Source organism: Colletotrichum fructicola (assembly GCF_000319635.2).
Source record: "Colletotrichum fructicola Nara gc5 chromosome Unknown KSG_Nara_v1_contig10, whole genome shotgun sequence".
Taxonomy (NCBI): domain Eukaryota; kingdom Fungi; phylum Ascomycota; class Sordariomycetes; order Glomerellales; family Glomerellaceae; genus Colletotrichum; species Colletotrichum fructicola.
The window spans coordinates 2,474,366-2,496,355 of record NW_027094060.1 but is presented as its reverse complement, the minus strand read 5'-3'; the positions used below and the strand labels follow the sequence as shown (position 1 = coordinate 2,496,355).

At 57.1% G+C, this 21,990-nt stretch overlaps 7 protein-coding genes across 7 annotated transcripts; 3 read left to right on the top strand and 4 right to left on the bottom strand.

Moving 5' to 3' along the window:
* Positions 1-878: 878 nt before the first annotated feature.
* Positions 879-4,466, bottom strand: prp22 (Pre-mRNA-splicing factor ATP-dependent RNA helicase prp22; the record flags this gene model as incomplete). The annotated part of the gene is made up of 1 exon (XM_032020276.1): positions 879-4,466. The coding sequence occupies one exon, from the start codon at positions 4,464-4,466 to the stop codon at positions 879-881; it is 3,588 nt and encodes a 1,195-aa protein (XP_031882573.1).
* Positions 4,467-5,447: 981 nt separating this feature from the next.
* ARG82 (Inositol polyphosphate multikinase) lies at positions 5,448-6,669 on the bottom strand (the record flags this gene model as incomplete). Its single annotated transcript, XM_032020277.1, has 2 exons — positions 5,448-6,507; positions 6,605-6,669. 2 exons carry the CDS (start codon positions 6,667-6,669, stop codon positions 5,448-5,450), a joined length of 1,125 nt encoding a protein of 374 aa, XP_031882674.1.
* A 2,836-nt stretch (positions 6,670-9,505) lies between these two features.
* On the top strand, positions 9,506-11,005 carry arb1 (Argonaute-binding protein 1; the record flags this gene model as incomplete). Its single annotated transcript, XM_032020278.1, has 4 exons — positions 9,506-9,575; positions 9,630-9,696; positions 9,748-9,765; positions 9,835-11,005. 4 exons carry the CDS (start codon positions 9,506-9,508, stop codon positions 11,003-11,005), a joined length of 1,326 nt encoding a protein of 441 aa, XP_031882610.1.
* Positions 11,006-11,471: 466 nt separating this feature from the next.
* Positions 11,472-12,073, bottom strand: pmp3-0 (Plasma membrane proteolipid 3; the record flags this gene model as incomplete). The annotated part of the gene is made up of 3 exons (XM_032020279.1): positions 11,472-11,822; positions 11,880-11,947; positions 12,016-12,073. 3 exons carry the CDS (start codon positions 12,071-12,073, stop codon positions 11,472-11,474), a joined length of 477 nt encoding a protein of 158 aa, XP_031882609.1.
* An 852-nt stretch (positions 12,074-12,925) lies between these two features.
* Positions 12,926-14,492, top strand: CLP1 (mRNA cleavage and polyadenylation factor CLP1; the record flags this gene model as incomplete). The annotated part of the gene is made up of 4 exons (XM_032020281.1): positions 12,926-12,961; positions 13,045-13,843; positions 13,902-14,168; positions 14,224-14,492. 4 exons carry the CDS (start codon positions 12,926-12,928, stop codon positions 14,490-14,492), a joined length of 1,371 nt encoding a protein of 456 aa, XP_031882621.1.
* A 2,891-nt stretch (positions 14,493-17,383) lies between these two features.
* Positions 17,384-19,149, top strand: CGGC5_v016201 (Acyltransferase BOA11; the record flags this gene model as incomplete). Its single annotated transcript, XM_032020282.1, has 2 exons — positions 17,384-18,492; positions 18,552-19,149. 2 exons carry the CDS (start codon positions 17,384-17,386, stop codon positions 19,147-19,149), a joined length of 1,707 nt encoding a protein of 568 aa, XP_031882622.1.
* A 499-nt stretch (positions 19,150-19,648) lies between these two features.
* CGGC5_v016200 (Secondary metabolism regulator LAE1) lies at positions 19,649-20,998 on the bottom strand (the record flags this gene model as incomplete). The annotated part of the gene is made up of 8 exons (XM_032020283.1): positions 19,649-19,676; positions 19,724-20,140; positions 20,203-20,340; positions 20,390-20,427; positions 20,479-20,633; positions 20,691-20,732; positions 20,781-20,871; positions 20,924-20,998. The coding sequence occupies 8 exons, from the start codon at positions 20,996-20,998 to the stop codon at positions 19,649-19,651; spliced, it is 984 nt and encodes a 327-aa protein (XP_031882619.1).
* Between the last annotated feature and the right edge of the window lie 992 nt (positions 20,999-21,990).

Here is a 21,990-nt window from a genome sequence, read left to right as displayed (position 1 = left end):
CACCCCACAACCCGAGCGTCCAACCACACATCTGACATGTCGACAGCGCGGCTACCGTTGATAAGGTCCGACGCAGTGACCTCCTTCTCGAGAACCCATCCGATTTGATCGTCGACCGGGATACCAGGGTTCTTTTCTTCTAAAGCTCCTACAGCTGCATCGTTGTAAACCATCGAGTCATTCGTCATCGCCAACCGAGAAACTCTAATCCCTAAAGACCGACTCTATCGTACGCATCGTCAGCATTCTAGACAACTTCGAAAAAGCCAAGATCTATGCCAGCGGGTCCGAACCCTCAGCCGTCTTCTCCGCGGTCCGTAAGATCTGTCACTGCCTTCCCGGCCGAGCCCTCCTCGACGTCGGTACTCAACACGCATACGCAATCCAACACACAACCTGCCACACGCCAAGTCGTCTCGCCAAAGATGCTTATAATCCCCCCCTCCCTGGCCTTCTTTCCACTTGGCTTCCCATGCCTCGCTTGCGTTCGCTTGCTGACTTGACTGCCCTTGGCGGACCTTCTCACGCATCGCAGCCGTCTTGGCTCGTTCGTCTGCCGGCCTCCCGAGGTTTTGGCCTGCTCTGTCGCTTCCCGATCAACATGCCCAAGAACACAAGCAATGCCTGCCCTTCTTGGCTGCAAATGCTTACTTACTGGTAGAGCTGTCCCAAAAAGTCTGGGCATTGACAAATCTTCACGGTCGTCGAGTCACAACGTCATCTAGAAATAGCCGCGTCATGTCTTGCCTCTGTGGGGGGTATATTTCTCTAAATTATAACAACAATGTGAAGACAGCGCCAATCCATCCGATCTACACGCACACATTCCCCTCTCCTTCCTTCTCTCAGCAACGGGAAAGGGGAAAAGGACAGGATGATTAACCCCAGGTACCGCCACCGCCGCCGCCACGTCCAGCCTTCCTCTGCGCGCTGAGCCTCCAGTCGTCCTCGCCGGCGTACTTATTATGCAGCGGCTGGATCCTCTCCGCCTTCTTCCTCTTGGACAGCCGGTCCGTCGGCGCGACCTTGAAGAACGTCGGCGCCGCGTCAACGAGCCACTTGGGCTCGATGCTCGTCGTGCAGTGCATGTACTCCTTGGTCGTGAGCACCAGCGTGTGGTAGATGACCCACTCGGCCTGCTTGCCGAACAGCGCCGAGCTCGGGTGCAGGTACACCGGCGTGCCCTCGATGAGCGTCTTGTAGCCCTCCTGCGGGTCCTTGCGCGCGGCGTTGCGGAAGAAGCCCGAGCAGAGCGCCTGCCGCACGATCTGCGTGTTGCGCCCACAGGATGCGACGGGGTGGCGGTAGCGGTCCATGATCTTGACGAGCTGGTCGTGCACGTCCTTGGCGCGCTTCATGGAGCGCGCCTGGATGAAGTTCTCGAAGCACCACGGCGCCGAGTAGCCGCTCTGCTTCCATGAGTTGTAGACGTTGAGGAGGGTGAGGTGGTCGCCGTGGGGATCGTGGAACTTTGCCTTCTTCTGGTCCGCCTGGGATTGTTTCTCCTTGGGACGGTAAAAGACGTTGGGGAGGTTGAGCATGGCGACGATGATGAGCATTTCCGCTGAGCAGTGCATGTCGACGGAGATGATGAGGACCTTTGCCAGGGATGGCTCCATGGGGAAGTCTGCCATTTTTCGACCGAGACGGGTCAGCAGGCCTTCGTCGTCGAGAGCGCTGAGAGCGTAGAGTTCTTCGAGTGCCGTAAGCATTGTGTTAATTGGGGGAGGATCCATGAAGTCGAAGTGCAGCAGGTCGTTGATGCCCATGGCCTTGAGCATAAGAATAACGTGGGACAGGTTTTGACGCTGGATCTCGGGAATGGTTGTAGGCAGCATCTCAGATTGATACGCGGCTTCGGTATACAGACGGAAACACTTTCCAGGTCCCGTACGACCGGCTCGTCCGGCACGCTGGTTTGCTTGTGCCTGGGAGATAGGCGTGACGACCAAGGAGTCCATACCCAACTTAGGATCATAGGCGTTTTGCTTGACGAAGCCGGGATCGACAACGAAGTAAATATTGTCAATGGTGATGGAGGTTTCGGCGATATTGGTTGCGATGACTACCTTTCGGCAGCCAGGCGGCGCAGGGTCGAAAATGCGACTCTGCATTTCGTTCGGAAGGGCGGAATACACGGGCAGGATGATGAGCTCTGGGACATTTGGCCCTAGAGCTTTCATGCGCTCGTATAAAATCTCGCATGACGTGTCAATCTCTTCCTGTCCTGTCAAGAACAATAGGATATCTCCGGGAGGTTCTGTCAGGTGAATCTGCATGACGGTGACCAGTGCGGCGTCCAGGTAGTCAGATTCTGGCTCGCGAGAGTAGAGGACCTCGACAGGGAACGTTCGACCCGGAATAGTGAAAATAGGGCAGCCGTCGAAGTAGGATGAGAATTTGTCCGCATCCAGGGTTGCCGAGGTGGCGATCACCTTCAGGTCCTTGCGGCGCTTCATCGTCTTCTTCAACAGCGCAAACAACACGTCCGTAGAGATGGTACGTTCGTGAGCCTCGTCCAGCATAATGACCGAGTACCGCTTCAGATCCGGGTCCACCAGAATCTCACGCTGAAGCATACCATCCGTCATATACTTGATCTTGGTCGCAGGACTAGTACGGTCCTCGAATCTGATGGTGTAACCAACGGCCTCACCCAGCGGTGTGCCGACTTCCTCGGCTACACGCTTCGCAACGGACATGGCCGCCACACGACGAGGCTGGGTGCAGCCGATGACACCGTTGTTGGCGAAGCCATCTTCTGCAAGATACTGCGTAAGCTGAGTCGTTTTGCCTGAGCCAGTCTCTCCAATGACGACCATAACCTGGTGGTCCCGAACGGCATCCAAGAACTTTTGCCTGAAAGCATACACTGGAAGCGTCTCTCTCTGCTCCTTGATGCTCAAGTTTGTCCGCCTGCCGAAGGATTGGTCCTTGGGTGCTACAGCACGCTTCCACTCCGGCACGGCGTCGGGCTTGTTCTGATTCATCTGCGACTTGGCGTTGCGTAGATCGCTGGCGAACTTGCGCTTGTCGGGGTCCGCCATGGGGTCGTTCCACTGAGCGGAGAGATCGACCTTGGATTCCTCTGCCGCCGCAGCTTCCGCTTCTTGCTGTTTCAGCTCCTTTCTCTCCTTGGCCAGCGCTGTGCCCGACATCGCAGCACGGTTCATCGACCCATCAGGCGCTTTCACGACTCGGATGGGCGACAGTTCGAGAGATTGCTTCGTCTGACCAGCCAGGAATGGCGGCTCCTCCTCGCGCACTTCGATATCAACATCCTCTTCCAGCTCCAGCTCGGCCTCTCCCCTAAGTGTCGCATTGTAGTCCTCTTCCAAGTCAGGGTAATCCGAAGCCTTCGCAACACCCGAAGCAATCAGCTGGCGGATCTCCCATCGCTCAGGCGATGTCATCCGCTTCTTTTGCCGGCGCTGTCCGGCCTGGTGTTGTGGCGGTGGCATAACTCCGTTGTCGAACATGTTTCCATCCCGGCCACCGCCAAGAGCCTCCATGTTTGCGCCTGACGATATCCTGTCCTGTGGATGGAGGTCCATGCCGGTTTCTTGGTCGACCTCCTTCATCGACAGCCCTATCCTGTTGCCCTCAATGTTGACAACCTTGACCTTGACATCCTGGCCCCTCGTCAACAGGTCGGAGGGGTGGTTCACACGCTGGCCCTCGACCAGTCTCGAGATATGCACCAAGCCATCCACCTTGCCACGCACGCCATGCAGGTTGACGAACGCGCCAAAGTCCTTGATGCCAGTGACATGACCACTGTAAACCTTGTGAAGTTGTGGCGCATCGTCGACCTCGGGTTCTGGAGCTCTCCTAAAGCGGCTGTCGTCTTCGTCGTCGTAGTTGCGCCTTCCCCTGCGTTGCTTCAGGGAGGGCCCGTTCTCGTAGTCGTCGACAGATCTCGACCGCGACCGGTACTTGTCTCGTTTCCTGCGGTCCCTCGACCTCGATCGATCCCTCCTCTTCCGCCTCGACTCCCGACCATCGTTCGGACTGCGACTGCGTTTGCGCGAAGACACCTTCTCGCCCCGGGCCTTGCCCTCCAGCCCCTCCAGCAGCGCCAGTGTATCGTCGATCGCGTCGCCGTCGCCGATGCTGTCGTACGCGACGGCCTTGTCGGGAACCGCGAGGCCCTTGAAGATCTGCTGGTTCTCTTCCGCGCTGCGGTGGTGGTGGTCCTCGCTGCTGTCGCCGTTCTTTTGCGCCTTGCCCTTGAGCTTCGGGTGCATCGTGAGCACGAGGCGGTCGACGCTGTCGACTAGACTCGGGGGGAACTCGGCGCCGATGGCGGCGAGCTTCTTCTTGAAGGCATCGTAGTCCTCGGCGTCGACTCGCTGGGCGATGATGAACTCGGCGAGGGTCTTGTCGGAGACGCCTAAATGGTTCTGCAGCTCGGAGGTGACCTTGGAAACGAGCGACAAGAGCTCGAGATTCAAAAGGTCATCCATCGTCGCGATATTGTTGTGGAGAAAAAGAGCAGTTGCCAGGACCTCGTTGATGGTCACTCAGGCCTCAAAAAAGTTCCCAGCTTAGTTAAACGCTGCGCGACGCCGGGAGGCATGACGGATTGGCTGACTGGCGTTGTCGGAGGAAATAGCCGCCGCGTTCCGGCAGCACCTGGGGCACGGACCCGGTTTCTCAGCGGCTTTCAGCAAAACTGCAGAAGTACTCCAAGTACCTTGCCAACAGCTGCAGATGTGGAGAGTTGAAGATATCCACTGCCGGAATAAAAGAGTCAAGATTCTGCATGTGAATCTTTGCGTGGTCGCACTAGCCCTTTCGTCATGGTTGTTTGAACACTGATATGCTGCAATTCAAAGAACTCTAAAGTTATCGACTTCTGAGGAACATATCCCTTCAAGCTTCAAAAGCACTTTGAATACTTGCCGTTTGAAATCCCACCATGTCACCCCCGTCTCTACATAGGTCGAGCAACTAGAGTAACCTCCCCGTTGCTTTGGTCCATGTGGGGTTTCCCGCGACCTAACGAGATGGCCGTCCGTTCATCTGCATCCTGCATTGGCTTCATGCAGGTCCATCGGTGATGTCAGGTAACTTTAAGCTTCCCTGCCTGCCAGAGATCATACAATTGAGCACATCGACAAAGACATAAGGCGAATGGAAATGTATGCTATGTGGTATTGAAAGAGACCCCGACGCCGGGTGTAATGATATCCTTGGGTCATTATCATGGATGCTAGCCTACTGTCCACTGAGGAGCGACTTCTATTCGCACTCATATCCGCGCAACTGTATTTGGGTATTTTGATTGCGAGCAAACCGTGCTCGTCTGAGGCCTGCTGATGGTCCTCTTGATCGCACAAATCATGAACAGTAAAACTTTTGTGTCGTGCCACGTGAGCTGGGTCCGTCGTGCCTCTCTGCTCCCGTGTTCTATCGAACCAAAACGTATCGTGAGGATCGGTGTCTTATTGCACCAGCTTCTCGAAAATGTCAATCAGGCTTCGTACGCCCTTGAGGACGTTCTCGTCAGGGCCCTGGCCAGGCACCCACTGCGCATGGGCAAAGTCGATGAGCTTCAGCGAGTAGATCTTGGGCAGGGCAGGGCCGTCGTCCTCGTCATCGTCGTCTTCGGCATTGAGGTTCGCGTCTCCCTCAATCAGCTCAATACCACTGTCCACTCTGGCCGCATTTCCACTGGGCTTCTTGCCCTGCGCGGCCTCGTAGCTGTCGGCGGCCGCGTTGTTCTGCGCGATGGCTTCCTTCAACTTGTCGCCGTCACCCTCAAAGACGAACAGCAGACTGGCAGAGTACATGCGACTCTCTTCGGCGGCGAGGACGCGCTCAACGTTGCGCAGGTCGCGCAAGAAGACCTGAGCGACGGCGTTGCCAAGGTCGTCGTCGATACCGGCGGTCTTGTTGAAGATGAACTTGCGGAAGTTCTCGACAATGTTGTCGGCGTTGACGTGGATGCGGCCGTAGTCCTTGTCATAGATCTTGTAGTCCTCGGCATCCAGCTCAGACTTCATGGAGGACCCGCGGTAGACCTTCATGCCGGCGATTCTGAAGCCCAGGGGACCGTGGGTGGTCTTGGAGGTGATGTCGTCGAAGCGCTTCTTCTTCTCAGCAGGGGCATCGTCGGCCCACAGGCGCACACCGAGCTTGACGTCGAGGATGTTGGGAGAGGTGAAGCCAGCTCCCGAGTTCTCGAGCACGATAGCCCGGTCTGTCTTGATCTTCTTTGACTTGTTCTGCACCCACTTGTCCTTGTCCTGCTCGGCGGGAGCCTCACCGGTGACAGCCTGTGTCAGTTCCTCTTTGGCGGCTTGTGTCGCGACGGGGCCAGGGGCACCGTCTTCAATGGAGCTGAGCTCTGCGCTGTCGTTGAGCTGGAGGGTGCCCATGTACAAGGGCATCAGCTCAGCGAATTCTGGGTGTGCTTCGTTGGCGGAGTTGTAGAAGTCGACCTCTGCGGTCGTGCAAGGCTTGATGAAGAGCTCGCCGGACTCGTCGCACATGGTTCCTGCACTGCATTCGAGGCAACGTTAGAGACACGTCCCAAGTGATGTTGCCCAGCTGGCGCATCGCGGATCGCGAAAAGGGGGGCAGCAGTAGGCCGACTCACTGTCCAGCAACGGTGTGACCGTAGTCGACGAGCTCGGCTTTTGTAGGAAGCGCCTTCTTGGCCATCGTGTCTGCACTGTTGACGAAGGTTGGAAAACAAAAAAGAGTGGTGTTCAAAGTCGAAGTCGAGTCAACCTCAAAGGTAGCCAGGGGGGATCCTAGGATTGTCTCGCGCGCGCGCAGGTAGAAGTTGGGGTAGCGGGCTGATTTGTATCGGATTTGTTGCAAGCGGCAGCGGCAGCAGCAACGGCGTGCAATGGAAAGGATTTGGGGGCAAAATGCACAGAGCAAATGTCCAAGAAATCAGTCTCCGGCAAACGGCAGTGTGAAGGCTTGGCGACGGGAGCGAAACGAGGCACAGGAGGAGCGGATCGACAGTCTGAACAGACGAGACGAAGACGAGGAGGGAGGGGGGATCTTTAAGGTGCAGCAAGACGGGGACAAGGTTATCTGAGAGAGAGGGAGAAGACTAGGGACAGAGAGAGAACGAGGCGTAGTCACGATGGATGGAGGGATCGATGGAAGCTGGCCGGGAATTCGAGGGAAAATGAAAATGGCATTTGGGCTTGGTCTGATTGATTGCGCTCCGCATTGCAGATACAACTGCTGCAGGGCACTTTAAGCGTCCCCAAGTTACTTTTACAGTGGACACCGCTGTGACTCTGGTCGCAGCTGCCAATAAACGTGTGGAACTGCTTCAGATTTGATGGATGCCCGCGCATGCGCGCTTCTGCGCAGGCGGCGTGTGGGCGGCATCACCCTCACCTCACCCATCTGCCCAACCGCCTCAGGGCCTCAGGGCCTCAGGGCCTCCTCCAGTGTTCCTGGCCCAGCCAGTAACCGCCAGGCGTGGCCGCGGGAGGGTGGCAGGGAAGGAGCCCTGAGGGAGGGAGCGAGAGGGGGGCACAAGCGTTCTTTCCCACCTTCTCCCAGGGATCTCCGCCTTCGAAACGACGCTATTTTTCTGGAGACCCCTGTCCGACGCGTCCCTCGTTTCTGTGCCTCCCTCCCGCGCTTTTTCCACTGAGGCCTGTTCAAGCGGTCGTGCAGAGGCAAGAGAAAAAAAAAAGGTGGCGGATGTCACTCAGCCACCAGCGAACCTCGTTACGTCTTACTCGCGCGAGCTCTCGACCTCCTCTTCGACCCCTCGTTCGCTCAGCTGCCCTGTCGATCCTCTCTCCGGTTCTCCTCCCAGTCCGCCTTGTCCAGCTGTTGGCCCTTGTTGATTCGTGTCCAAGGCGCACACGCTCTCGCAGAGGTGAACCATTGGCCTCCGACTCTCGAGCCACTCCCTGAGCAATGGGGCAAACAACCCAACGTTGAAAGCCGCAGTTCGCTTTCGCTGTCGGCCGAGTCGGAATACTCTAATTCTTATTATTGCGTTGCATCGACGGTCTACTAAGATGCCTTACCTTACTCAATCTTGCCCCGCCTAACTCGACATCTTCTGAATTTCCAGGACTATGGTACATACGGATGTTCTCGCAAACGAGAAATCGCCAGGGGTGTCGAAAGCGCCCTGTTCAGACTCCAAGAAAGGATACAGATACGTAGGGTGGTGATGTGCAGCCTGCAGGTGATGCGTCAGACCCAATGATACCGTCGACAAACACGCTCAGCCGGCCACGATCTGACGCAGAACAGAGCCTATCCGAGGTGCCTTCCACTCTCCCACTTTCCCTTGCTCTTGGTCATTCGTCGATGGTGGCATGACCGCATGCGATCGATGACGGGGAATCTCGAGACGGCGACTTTGGTCGACGAAACGTTGCTGTCCAGCTTCGCTTTCGCCGGATTCTGGGACGAGAAGCACGTTGGACAGGTGTATCGCGACACTATCCGCAGTGCGTTTCATCGCCACTTCCAAGATGACCGAAAAAACTCTATTGGACCATCGCAGTAATCTCTGATGGTTCTAGAAGCAGGCCGTGAATGGGAATTCTCTTCTCACCGCCATCGACAACGACTCCCACATCAAGTGATGGACAGCCCGCCAGAGGATCTAGCAGTTCAGCCATGGATTTTCTTGCGTATGCGAGCCAGGTGAGCTGCCTAGCGTGCTGCGCGCCTTCGTCAGCCGTCATCCACTCCTGCGGCGCGTTACGAAGTGCATCCATCTGCACCGCACCAGAGACTCCGCCCCAGCTTCCGCCTCAGGAATGAGTTGGCAAAGCCGTCTTGCAGACTGCAGCTCGCTTTCTTCCCGTCGCGTCCCACAAACTTCCAATATCTCAAGAAACCTGCATCTGTGCCTCCTAAGCGAATCCCATGCTGCTGGTTTTCATTGGATTGCTGCGAGCGTTTCCCTGGCGATCACTTACACCCGATAGTGGGAAGCCACGATGCGATTGGATCGCATGAAATCCCAAGATGGAAGCCTTGGGTCCGATCTACGACCAACACCGAAATTCCCGTTTGGCATTTGCTACAACGTAGAGATGCGGGAAACTTTCGACTGGTGTTTTCAGACAACGTCAAAACCGCACTCACTGGCATGCTTGTTGCTTGCCAGTGTGGTTCGCTACAGATTCTTGGCAAACGGAAAAGCCGTATGTGGTTTACCATCGTGATATCAGTCTATGGACTTTCTTAAGCTCTTCATATTATTAGTAGAATAACTTGCAAAAGAATCAAGACTTCGTTAGGAAGTCGCTCCCCCGAGTCAGGTTTGCTTCTTACCTTGCCTAAAGTTGGTAAGGAAAGTGCGCAGATATACGCGACTTCCTTCTAGTTCTTAAATTCTGGCTTCATTGTCCGTGATCTTTACTTAACGACAGGATCCTCTGGTATCCTCCACTTCACCTCGAGCTTCTTTGAGCAGTCACCTACAAAAGGGACTTCTAGGTCGTCAAACGGTCCAACTTCTCCAACCCACACCACCCACCAACAGCCAACCTTCACCATGGGCGGCAAGACCACGGTTAGCCGCGGGCCTACGGCTCTTCCCAAATCCCGTGGCACCGGATTTGAGGGTAATTGCTGTTCCGAATATCACCACCAGTATTACTACGGCTGACTGTTTCCAGAGTATTTTGCCGATCCCCCCATGACACCTGCCGAGGCTAAGGAGGAAAGAGAAAACATCTACACCCCGTGAGTATCCTCGAATACTTCCGTTTCGGACCTCATACTAATCATTCTCAGTCTTATACCCTTCGTCGAGTAAGAACCATCCTCAGCACCTTCCTGGACGGGAACTCTTGACGTTGTGACTTCTGACAAACGCAACAGCCGCATCCAGTCATGCATCCAGCGCTTCCGCTCCCGTCGCCGCATCACCGGCACCGAGTCAACCCAGCTGTTCAACCAATACCTCTTTCTCGGCGGCGTTGACACCTCACCCCGCCTGTTCGGCGGCAACATCGACGCAGATACCGAGGGCATGACCCCCGACGAGCGCCGAACTGCAACCGCAACTGACGTCGTCTACACCTCCGGCGGTGGCAGCCGCTTCTACAACGCAGATGAGCCTGAGGGCTGGGACGTCGACTTCGCCGGCGTGGCCGCGGGCTTCTTGTCGGAGAACCTTCCTGCCATGGCTAACTGGGACTACTTGCGAATGGGCAAGGCGATCGGAATCATTGAGAACTTCCTTACCTACATCCTGCAGCACGATGTCTGCCCCGAGTACACCGCCAACATCAAGGAGGCCATGGCCGTTTGCAACTTGGCCAAGATCGATCTGCCTCTGGCGCACCAGGCTCTCATCCACTTCCCCGGACAGTTCAACCTGGCGCTGTCTGAGCTGTTTTGCGAGGGTTTCGACTACATCCATGACGACGACACCGCTGGGTTCGCCCGCCCCAAGGACTTTGACCCTACTGCGGTGGTGAAGCTGGCGATGGGAGTCGGCATGATCTGCATGGGCGTCGACAAGACCAAGGCAACGTCTCTGATCCATGCGGTCAACAATCCCAAGACGAGCAAGGTCAAGATGATCTACGAGGAAGAAATCAGCATGGAGGTAGTCAACATTCACCGCGCCAGCTCCTCTGTCCGCGAAATTATCGCTGGCGTTCGAACCAACGGAGGCATGCCTGACGGATTCGCCCCCATGGGCAAGCTTGTGCTTAAGCCATGCATCATTGAGGATGGCTATGATCATGGAAACTACGCAGACGCGTCCGACGACGAAACTCACACTTTCCTTGTGGATGACGACATCCTGGCTCGCATGATGCCCGGCTTCAAGCTGCAGCTGTGCGTTGTCCATCTCAACAATGGCGTGTCGTTCATCAAGCAGGTCAAGGCTGTTCTGGTATCGTGGCACACGTACCTCCCCCAGAACCTCATGACGCACTTCAAGGAGCCCGTTGAGAATGATCGACCTGCTCCGACAGTGAAGAACCCCAACGCCGAGGATTACAATGACTCGTTCGACAAGAGCTTGTCCGACGAGTAGGCTGTCTACATGTCACTGACTGGAGGAGAACTCTATGATATAGCCAGGGACGGGAAATGGACAAAAGGATGGAAGCATGGTACTGGGGAAAATCAAGACTTACAACAGGGTTGCATGGGTGGCGTTCAGGGACTATCTAGATACCCCATCAATTAACAGACGACGGCGATATTCAGGATGAAGACGAAAGAAGCGATGCAGCCGTTGCTTGCAGTGTATTAAAATCCATAACTCGTACACAGCGTGATAACTCATAAATCCATAACGCCAAAAACCCGGCGGAGAAGTTTCACCAAGAAAGTCCACCCCACCTTCAAAACTCGAGATCAATTTACACAAGTCAGCCCGTCTATGACATGTCCAGGACACCCCACATTCGACGCTTCAAACCCAAGAAACAGTGACGGATGCAGCCAGCAGATGTATAGACCAACACCCTGCGTCTAGTGTCCACGACCGAGCGCCTCTAATCTCTCGTCTGAATCTTGTTGTCGCCCGCGACGGCCTGGGCGTAGCTGGGCGGCACGGCGCCGTCGCTGCTGCCCTCGCCGGCGCCGCCCTGGGGCTGCTGTCTGGAGCCGCCGGCGTTGTTGTTGTTCGTGGTGCCGTAGGTGACGTTGGCGCCCTGCTGGTGGTGCGAGGGCCGCGGCTGCTGCTGGGGCTGGCGGGTGTGCGGGGCGTTTCCGTTGCCGTTGCCGTGGACGAAGACGTACGTCACGCGGCCGCCCTCGCGGTCCTGCTGGGGAAGGGACTCGTACTCGTAGTCTGGCTCGGGGAACTTGGCGATGATGTACCAGGCGTGGATGAGGCCGGGGATCTGGGACGGGGTGTTAGTTTCGGGGGAGTTGGGTGATTGGGAGGACTGAAGACGTACGTAGCCGAGGAGGCAGAGGAGGATGTTGATCATGGAGTCGGCGGAGCAGATGCCGCGCTTCACCCAGACTGCAGATTCATTGTTAGCTAGCTGTTCCTCTGGTGCAAGCATCGTCTGATGCGGGGAGAAAACGTACCGGGTAGAGGGGGGAAGAGCAGGGCCAAGAGGCCGAGGAAGATGTCTGCGGAACACATTTCAGACGTTCGCAACTGTCTTTCGAGATGCGGTGTGAAGATTTGGTGTTGTTGAAGGTTGTATGTTGTATTCGAGAGTCTGCGCGGAGTTTGCGAAGGCGATAAAGGGTTCGGAGGCGCGGGCGAAATAAGGTAGGTAAGGTGACGTCTGGGGCCTCCGGCGTCCGAGTGGCCGTCGCAAGGTCAGCAGGTGAGCAGCGCATATGGCCGGTCGCAGAGCGCCACTGAGGAGGCAAGGCAAGGCAGGCCAGGCAGCGAGGAACCGGTGGGCGTGGCGGAGCTTGGAGGGGACGTGGGGGCTTGCGTAATTGGCAAAGAGACGCAGGTGAGAGGCGCTATGATTGGTTGGCGCGGGGGAATGTGAGACCGAGACGGAGTTTTCCGAGCTGCTTGACGCGGGAGCGAGGGTGCACCCTTGGAGATGTGCTGGATTCTAGACTTTTGCTGCGATTCAGTGGATTGGATTTTGCCCGTCACCAGTCATTGACTTACTTTGAGTTGGTATTGTTGGCTGGGATGTTATGTCAAGATACCTATAGGAGTGATATCTCAGGTACGGAGTCTTATCTTATCTTTGTCTACAGAGAATGCGCTGATGCAGGAACGCTAGCGCCCTGAAAATCGGAGGAGCCCCGCCAAATAAACCCCCGCTGAAGCTCCCGCACGGGCCAGCCTGAAAGGAAACTTGTGATGTCAAGCAGCTCCCAGCAGTGTGTGGGTGCGTCCAGAACAGTTCCACGCGACTCGTTGATTCTCCATCCAACTTGCACCTTGCACGTCGAAACCGCTCCGTCACCGACGACCACCACAGCTAATACCAGCATCCCCTCGATGACCGTCAGATAGTCCAGCATGTCGATTCCGGGTCTGGGCCAGCTGGCAGCGCCGGTACGGTCCCTTTTCACACACCCTCTCTAAAGCCTGAATACAAAGGCACGAACCCATACTGACGGAGGCAACACCACGAACAGCAGCCGGCCAACGCATCCCAAACCCGCACAATCAGACTCCAGCCCTTTTGGGAATGGCGCTTCGAAGTCTCCTTCGGCACCGACCTCACCTTCAAACTCCTCTCCGGCACCGCAGAGAAGGACGGCACCGAGCTGGCCCTGCACCATCTCTACACCTTCTCCGGCACGAAATCCAAGATCCTCACGCTGCAAGGATGCGAGTTCGAGATCGAGGGCAGCAGCCCCGCCGCCGAGTTCCTCGCCGAGTATCACCAGCCGCAAGACAACCCCGCGAACGCGTACCTGAACCTGCACTTCCAGCTCACCGCCATGCGCCAGCGCGCCGCCGCCGAGCGCCGCGAGGGCCCCCGCATCGCCGTCTGCGGCGCCCCGACGGCGGGCAAGACGACGTTGTGCAGGACGCTGGCGAGCTACGCGACGAGGGTCGGCGCGCAGCCGATCGTGGTGAACACGGACCCCAAGGAGGGCATGCTGAGCCTGCCGGGGACGCTGAGCGCCGCCGTTGTGGGGAGCGTGCTGGACGTCGAGGCTGTTGATGGGTGGGGGACCACGCCGACGAGCGGGCCGAGTCAGGTGCCGGTCAAGCTGCCGCTGGTCTACTACTACGGACACGCGAGGGCGGAGGAGGATCCGAGGAAATATAAGCAGCTCGTCAGCAAGATGGCGGCTACTGTTACCTCGCGTTTCGCGCAGGATCCCGAGGCTAAGAGCGCGGGGATGATTATCGATACGTTTGGGATCAGTGAGAAGAGCACCTCTGGCTTGGATTTGTTTGCTCATGTTGTGGAGGAGTTGTCAGGTATGCAAAGAAGAAATATCACGCGAGGTGGGGTTTGGATCGAGCTAACGGCATCCAGCGAACATCATCCTTGTGTTGGGATCGGCTTCGTTGAATGCAGAAGTCCAAAAGAGATTTGCATCCGAGAAGACGAGTCTGGGCGAACCGTACAGCATTGTGCTCCTGGACAAGTCCGAAGGTGTAGCCGAGAGAGATGAGGGTTTCATGCAGCAAGTCTGCGAGGCATCGATCAAGGAGTACTTTTTCGGCACAGTCGGTCGGACATTGAGTCCTGCGACGCAGCAAGTCGACTTTGATAGCCTGACGATATACCGCCTAGGCGACAGTGAGTTTGCTTCAAGATCCGGCGGTAATGCAAAGGTTCAACTGACACTTTGCAGACTCTACGTACGGTGGTGCGGACGACGGCCTCACGCGGGTGGACTCGTCCCAGCTAATGGCGCATTGGACGCTGCCCGTCGTGTACGCCTCAGTTAGGGACAGCCCCGAGACGATTCGAACGTCGAACATCATGGGCTACGTCTACGTCGCCGACATTGACAAGGAGAAGCGCAAGTTGAGGATTCTGGCGCCGGTGGGCGGACGCCTGGGAGACCGGCCGTTACTGATGGGCAAGTGGCCTGAGCCGTACATTAACTTGTTAGGATGAGATAGAAATGATACCACGAATTCTTTTTTTACAGCACACCACGGAAGGATCAATCACACTGCCCTTTCGGAGTTCCGACGACTTTAGAATCACGAACTGAGGCGAAGGAAATCCATCTCTACGACCCTGTGCCCAGGTGCCTGAAGCAGCCTGCCGTGGCGATGTCAGCAATGATGACTGAACCAAAGCAGGGATCCAGGGATGAGCGAGAGAGTGACAGAGAGACCCTGAGTCTCGTAAGGCTGAGTGTCGCATTCCAAGGACGTGTGATGCGATGGAAATCAGGGGGTGTCAGCACTACTCTGTACGAGCTTTCCAATCAAGCGGGATGCGAAGAGTCATGTCTCTCTCTCTACAGTGTCGAGAGAACAAAGGAAACCGTCCTTCTTCTCTCCCAAAGTCCTGGGAGCTGGAAGATCTTGGTGTAACGTGATGGGCGAAAAGAAATGCATGCGATTCGATGCAGCTACGCGCGATGCTGCCTGGCCAGTCCAGGCGGGCCCCTCCATGATGCATCCCACCATCCCCATTCCCAGCACCGCCGCCTTGGGTAAAGTACTGTAAGCCTGGAGCGAGTCTGAGTGGGTGTTGATCGGCCGCTGGGAATGACCCAGAAAAAGACCAGAGTGTGTGACATTGGAACCCTACGTCAGCTTACTACAGGATTCCACCGAACTGGATATTCCAGGCACCGCTAGGCTGATAGCGACATCATCTGTCTGTGTCTATCACGGCCGAAACTCCAAGAACCGGAGAGAGGCAGCGACACTTTTTGTTCTCTCCCGCCGTCGGACTTTCCACCGGTCTGCCGTGCCTCTCCGTGCCTCTCCGGCATCGCTAGCCCACGGCTCTTGAGACAATGTCTTTATCTCATCATTCCGCCTCCCCCCCGCCCGCGCGGCGATAGGCGAAACCCCCCGTTTAGGCAAACCGAAGCGGCGCAAGAGGCGCGGAAAGCCAAGCGACACGGAGACGACGCCGCGACATTTGAAGGATGGAATGATGACCCCGACGAAGCCAATGAGGACGCCGAGGGCCGCACACCACTCACTACACACCACAAGCGCTCGCCAGGTCCTCGTAAGGCTGAGCGGCCGGTGAGTCGGGATGGAGCCGTTATTGATTGTTGACAGGGAGGCGGAGGAGGGGAGGGGTAGGTAGGGACCCGATTCCTTCTTCAGCGGCAGCATCGCCTCGCTGCCAATGAACATTTCTCGGCATTCGCTCGTCATCCACTTTCTCACTCATCCGCTCTCTGTTTCTGGGCGCAACAGTGTTCCCCACGTGCACTCACACTCACCGGAAACGGCCCCCCCAGCAAGCCTCATTTATCGACTTTTGTTTTTTTTTTTTCGGCTCGGCGCTGTCAAAAGATGGCTTGAGCCGCAGCACCGGCAGGCAGCGAAAACGGTTCCCCCGGCCGGTAGCCCAGGCGTCAGGACGATGTCAACGGGGAAAAGGCGCATGGTGGTTGTGGGAATTTGGGAATCAGACCCCGGCGAGCGAAACCCCACTCCTCCATCTTTCTCATCCTCATCGCAAGGGTCAAGTTAGCTGAGGAATCAATCATTCGCAGTGCCATTCCTGCCTATGAGCGAGAGGGGACTGCTTCGTGTGTTTCCTCATTAGGAAAATGCACTCCCCATCCCACCCTACCACCAAGGCCTCTCTCTCAATAGCCTTCCGCTCTATCAAAAAACCCAAGAAAGTCGTGCCGCAGTGGAATCCGGAGCTAGGCACCTGTTCCATCATCGCCTCCACACCCGCGCGCTGGCTGTGGCAGGGGGATGGATGGAGGGGAGGGAAGGGTGTGTGTAACGCAGCCTTGCGACCAATGGGGCTCCACGGCCGCCATCTCGACATTTCTGTAATTCTCGCAGGAGGATGAGGCTTTCCCAGCCAATTGGCGTTGTGACGAGGAACCAACAGCGTTTTTTCTTGCGTGCGAGATAGCCCAAAAACGATAATTACGTCCGTAAACAGTGTAGGCCCAACCCCAAACCCACACACATTCTACAGTCTCGGTGTGATTGCCTTCTTTTCGAAAAGGTACCTGGATCCTCCTGGCATCTGGTTTCCTGCTTCGCAACGGCGCAAGTTCTCTCGGCCGTCCTTTTGTTCTTCATCGGCTGAGCCGTACGGAAGGACCCTCCACCTCCACCATACATACGCCTCACACGCACCTTGAGTCACAGACCCCCAAATCCTGACTACCTACCTACCTGCCTCAGCTCATGTATCTTCTTCTCGCTTGAGGCCACTTTTGAGAGTAGGCCTCTTCCCCGAGTTACCGAAACTGCGAAGGTTTGTGATGGGACTCCGCTAAGATACGCCTGGTGCCGCGCCGTGGCTGGCTGGACCATGTGGATGTGGCATGGGGGAGGAGGGTGGCCGGGGGTAGAGGCGCTCCTCCCGTTCGTTCACTCAACGACGCAGTTACCGTTTACGGCAAACGCATATCTACCACTAAGAAGAGTCTGGTACTTGGAGGAGGAGTCCAAGATGTGATGGCCCCCAAACATCACATCCTATCTAGACCAAGACGAGCGATGATGGTGCCGGGAATGGGCGGAGGAACGCTGTCACTGGCACTGATGCTAACACCGCCTCCACGGTGATGGCGGCGCAGGATGGGGAGGGGCGAGGAAGGAAGGCAGCCATCTGACGGGAAGGAATTTGGTTCCCATCCCCGAGGTGAGAACCATATATGACTCCCTCGAGGCCGACGTGTAAGTAGGATGTCTGAAGGATGTAGACAAGAATCCATTGCTCTCCTCGATTCTTTGATTCCCCCCAAGAAGAAGCATTCTCTCTTCCTCTCCCACATATCTCCTACATTGTTACATCTTCGTGTAAGGCCATTGCACTACCCCATACTACCATCATCAACCATGGCGCGGGTAGAAGTGCACCACCTCCACCCTACCAACTGGGAATCAGACCCAGAAGAAGAAATCTTCCCCCTCTCCACGCTGGACTACCTATCCGGCCAGCTCTGGTGCAACTACGTCCTCTTCTTCAAGCTCCCCTCCGCCACCCCAGACTCCCAGTCCGAGCTCATCACAGTCCTCAAGGCCGGCCTCGAGAGGACTCTCTCCCAGGTCCGCCAGCTCCCCGGCGTCCTTACAAAACACCCCTCCGGCTCCGGGCTCTGCTGGCACAAGAAGAGAGAAGACACCGTCGAGTTCCACGTCCAATGTCTTGACAACACCGCCGCCACCGGCAAGAACAAGAAGTACCCCACCTTCGCGGACCTCGAGAGGCAGCACTTCTCCTCAAAAGCCCTCGGCGACCCCAAGACGTGGTCCGTCCACCCCTTCAAGGGCGGCCAGTGCCCCGAGTCCCACTGGACGAGCCGGCCCAAGGCCGCCGCCTACAAGGCCACCTTCATCCCCGGCGGCATGGTCTTCATGATGCACCACCACCACTTCTCGGGCGACATCATGGCCTGGTCCGGCCAGCTGCACCAGCTCGCCGAGAACTGCAACGCCATCTGGGCCGCCCGCGGCACCGGCTCCGCGCCCAAGTTCCCCGCCTGGGACCCCGCCTGCCTCGACTTCTCCCTCACCACGAAGCCCGACCTCCCGGCGTCGCAGCAGGTCGACGGCCCCAGCGCGGCACCCGAGCGCAACGCCGCGTACCGCCCTTCGAAGCGGCTGCTCTTCCACTTGCCCAAGAGCAAGATGGCGAAGCTCAAGAAGCTCGCCGCCCCGCCGGATGAGGACGGCGAGGAGGGCAGGTGGATCTCGAGCTACGACGCGTACACGGCGCACATCTGGCGCGTGCTGTCGAAGCACAAGGCGGCGCTGTACGAGCCGGACCTGAAGGAGGCGCTGATCTGGGGCGAGGCGGTCAATATGCGTCCGCGGTTCCGGGACCCGGTTGTGCCGGCGCGGATCCAGAGTAACTTCATGTCGGTGGCCGTCAGCTTCCAGAGCGTGGTGCCGACGATGAGCGGGGAGGAGGTGATTTCCTCGGCGCCGTTTTGGAAGTTGGCATGGTACGTTCTTCTTTCCCTCTGTCTGATGTTTGAAAGATTTGCTAATAATGCGATTTCAGGTACATCCGCCAGCTCACCAACACGGTGACTCAAGACTACGTCAACGCGATGCTAGCCTCCCTCGCGCCGATCCGCGACAAGACGACGCTCTTCATCCGCGGCGACGCCTTCCACCCGATGACGACGCTCTTCACGGACTGGCGCGACACGCGCCCCTGCGAGGCGGACTTCGGCTTCGGCGCGCCGTACGCGTTCCGCTGGCTCTTCGAGAGCGTGCAGACGGGCATGTTCGTGACGTACCCGGCGCGCGTCAACGGGGCGCCCGCGGGCGCGGACGAGGGCACCGAGTTCAGCCTGCCGGTCGAGCGGGAGGTGGCCGCGGCGCTGCTGGCGGACCCGGAGTGGAGCGAGTACTTTGAGTACCGCGGGGTTGAGAACGATGTCGATGATGTGGAGGGCCCGGAGGAGACGGAGAAGGAAGAGGAGGAGGAGGCGGTGGCGGAGGTGGTGAGGGACAGGTTGAGCAAGGTGGAGAGGGATACGGTGGTGGTGGTCAGGGACGTGGCGGCGCGGTGTCGCAATGCTTCTGTCCGCGTGCGGGATGTTTGTGGCTGGTTAGTTACGGTGTTCAGGAGGGTCATGACGAAAGGATTATGAGCGGGCCTGGTTTCTTCGTCTTTTGTGTAGGATACCTATCTGGTGTGGTCTTTTGTCTGATTTTCATATGTAGAATAAGCAGGCGGTTGGAATTAACAAACAATAATGACTATCAACAAGACTTACACCACTCAAAAATGTGGAAGAAGAGCGTGATACTTGGACCTGAAGACTCAGACTGACAAAAAGAAAGCAGGAGGGAGGAATTGAGCCTCACGCGGGGGTCGAACCCGCAACCTTGAGATTAAGAGTCTCACGCTCTACCGATTGAGCTAGCAAGGCCTGCGAGATATTGATTGTTGACGATGGCAGGCGTGCGAGGGACCAAGAGCCAAGTGGAGCGGTAGGGCTAGAGCTGGGTGAGTGGGAAAAAACTTCATCGTGAAATCGCTTCTTGTTAAAATTTCTCTCGTGAACTAGTGGGTTGGCCCCGAAAGCATGGGCCCGTCCGGGAAGGAGAACTCCACCCGGCCCCGTCTCCCGGCTCGGCGGATCCTCACTACGGCTTCCTGCCGTACACCACGATCCTGCTAAAGTCAGCACCAACCACCATAACAAGGGAAGACACACTCACATGGGCCAGTACGCATGAATGCTCCGATCCCCAACATCCTTCCTCGTCTGCGCGGCGAGCACATTCACTTCATCCGCCTTCCACGCGAGGCCCCTCGTCAGGAACGCCATCAGGAACCCCTGCAGCCCGGTGGTGATGTTGTCGTAGTTCCACGCGCCGAGCTCCTTGAACTTTGCGTGGCGCGGCCAGGTGTTGCTGGGCCACTTGAAGCAGATCTCGGCGACGTCGACAAAGCCTGCGGCCTCCATCATGGGCTTGAGGGTGCTGAGCTCGATGAAGGCGTGGTCCATCTTTGCCGCGGCCTCGCCCAGCAGGGCCATCGACTTGTGGAGGGCGTGGTCCGGGGTCAGGGTGCCGTCGTCGGAGAGGGGCAGGCCGAATTCCTGGAGCTCGAGGTAGCCGCCCGGGTTGAGGTTTCTGCGGGGGCCGTGTGAGATTTTGGGGGTCAGATGTTGGAGACAGGGAGGGGGGGCATTTACTCGTAGCATTGGCGCAAGTATTCTTCCCATTTAGAGATGGACGAGTTCATCATCCGGGAGTGGATGTAGTCAAAGGGGCGGGAGTAGGTCCAGCTGTCTTCGATATCGTCGATCTCGAACTTGACGTTTGGCGGGACGCTGGAAGATGTTAGCGGAGACCGGAAAGTGAGGTCTCAATAGCACATACAACTTCGGCTGCGTCGGAGAGAGATCGACACCAATGACCTACAAACTCGGGTCAGATCGTATTGAAGAGGGCGCTGCTGGATTGCCCACCTCGGAGCCTGGATGCTCATCCCCGTAGTCCATGGCCCAGATACCCGTCCCCGTTCCAAGGTCAAGAACGCGTCCCGGATTGGCTTCGGCTTTATTGGGAGGGGACAGGCCAAGAAGACCGTCAAAAGAGAGGTAGAAGATGTGATGTTGAAGGTCTCAAGACGATGTCAATACGCTGCCTTGCAACAGGCTCGAGGCGGGATCGTCAATACCTAGTCGCTCGTTCTCTTCTTCATCATTGGGGAAGTGGTACTCTCGATCACAATCAGCTGACTCCTTGCCCATCCTGCCGGACTACTCACTTCCATCTCGGAACCTGTGATAGGTGCGGCCGTTCTCCTTGCGATAGTCCAGGATCGAGCTGTTCAAGCTCGCCGTTGTCGAGGTCCCGTCCTGTCCCACCCGTCAGTACCTTCGCCGAGCCCACAGGCAGTGAGATTCGCACATTGGTATCGCCCACGGCCGAGTCGTTGTCGTTGAAGTCGTCGGGCTCTACAACATCAGCCTGAAGCGCCGCCATGTCGACAAGCTTCCGAGTCTCGCAATTACAGCAACGCGTGTAGGTAAAGAGGTGCCGTTGTACGCAGGTCTAGTCAGGTCCAGGTGTGACGGACTGCGGCTCTGGTCTGGCGATCGGTGAGGTGAGCAGAAATATCACGCTATCGACATCTCTTTCTTCCCCGCACAGCCATGTCTTTGATTAGACAGTTGGCCGGGGCCGGGAGGACCCTTTCCTGAGCGACTCATGAAGAGGGGCCGATGGGAGGAACAGGCGGTGATTGACCACCACCCCGGGCTGTCATCTGCAGGCATTGCGGTCCCAGGAGCCAGGTCACTGACACAAATGATTTGCAGATGACAGCGGAAAAGGTCCAGGGCGGGCCCCATCTCGGACCGGTGAGTTTGGACGGTGGCAGAAGTGGCGGTCGATAGTCTGGCCCAATGAGGTGTCTGCAAGACAGAGAAGGATCGCGACGAACAAGTGTTCTGAGCTCCAACAGCTCCAACAGTAGCGATGTGACAGGTTGATAGGATTGGAGAAGTCGCAAGCAGGTGAGGACGGAAGCGGCATAGTATGGCCTGCTCGATGTGCGTGGTGGCCAATCGTGAGATGTCTGCCAGCAGTTGGAATGCAGCAGAGACATGGCATGATTCCACCGAGCGCGCACATCGGCACTAATTGGCGCATGTCTTGAACCTTGTCAGTTGCGCGCCGCAAGCCTCCACGGCCGGCTCAATCGCTCGATCGAGACCGTCGCCTGGGCGGGCATCCAATGGCGGGGTCCTGTTGGACATCGCAATGGCGGAGGAAGCTCCGGGCAAACTAGCTTGAAGAGGAATCAGTTTCGACGACGGGACGGCGTCGGAAGAGACGGAAATTGGCAGTCGGTGTGCAAGACCTCGCCAGTACGGTCACCAACTGATTCATTTCGAGGAGGGTTTCCATCATAATTCTTTCGACAGAGACTCAGTGAAGCCATGCCTTCGCAAGATGCCCGGTCGGAGATGGGG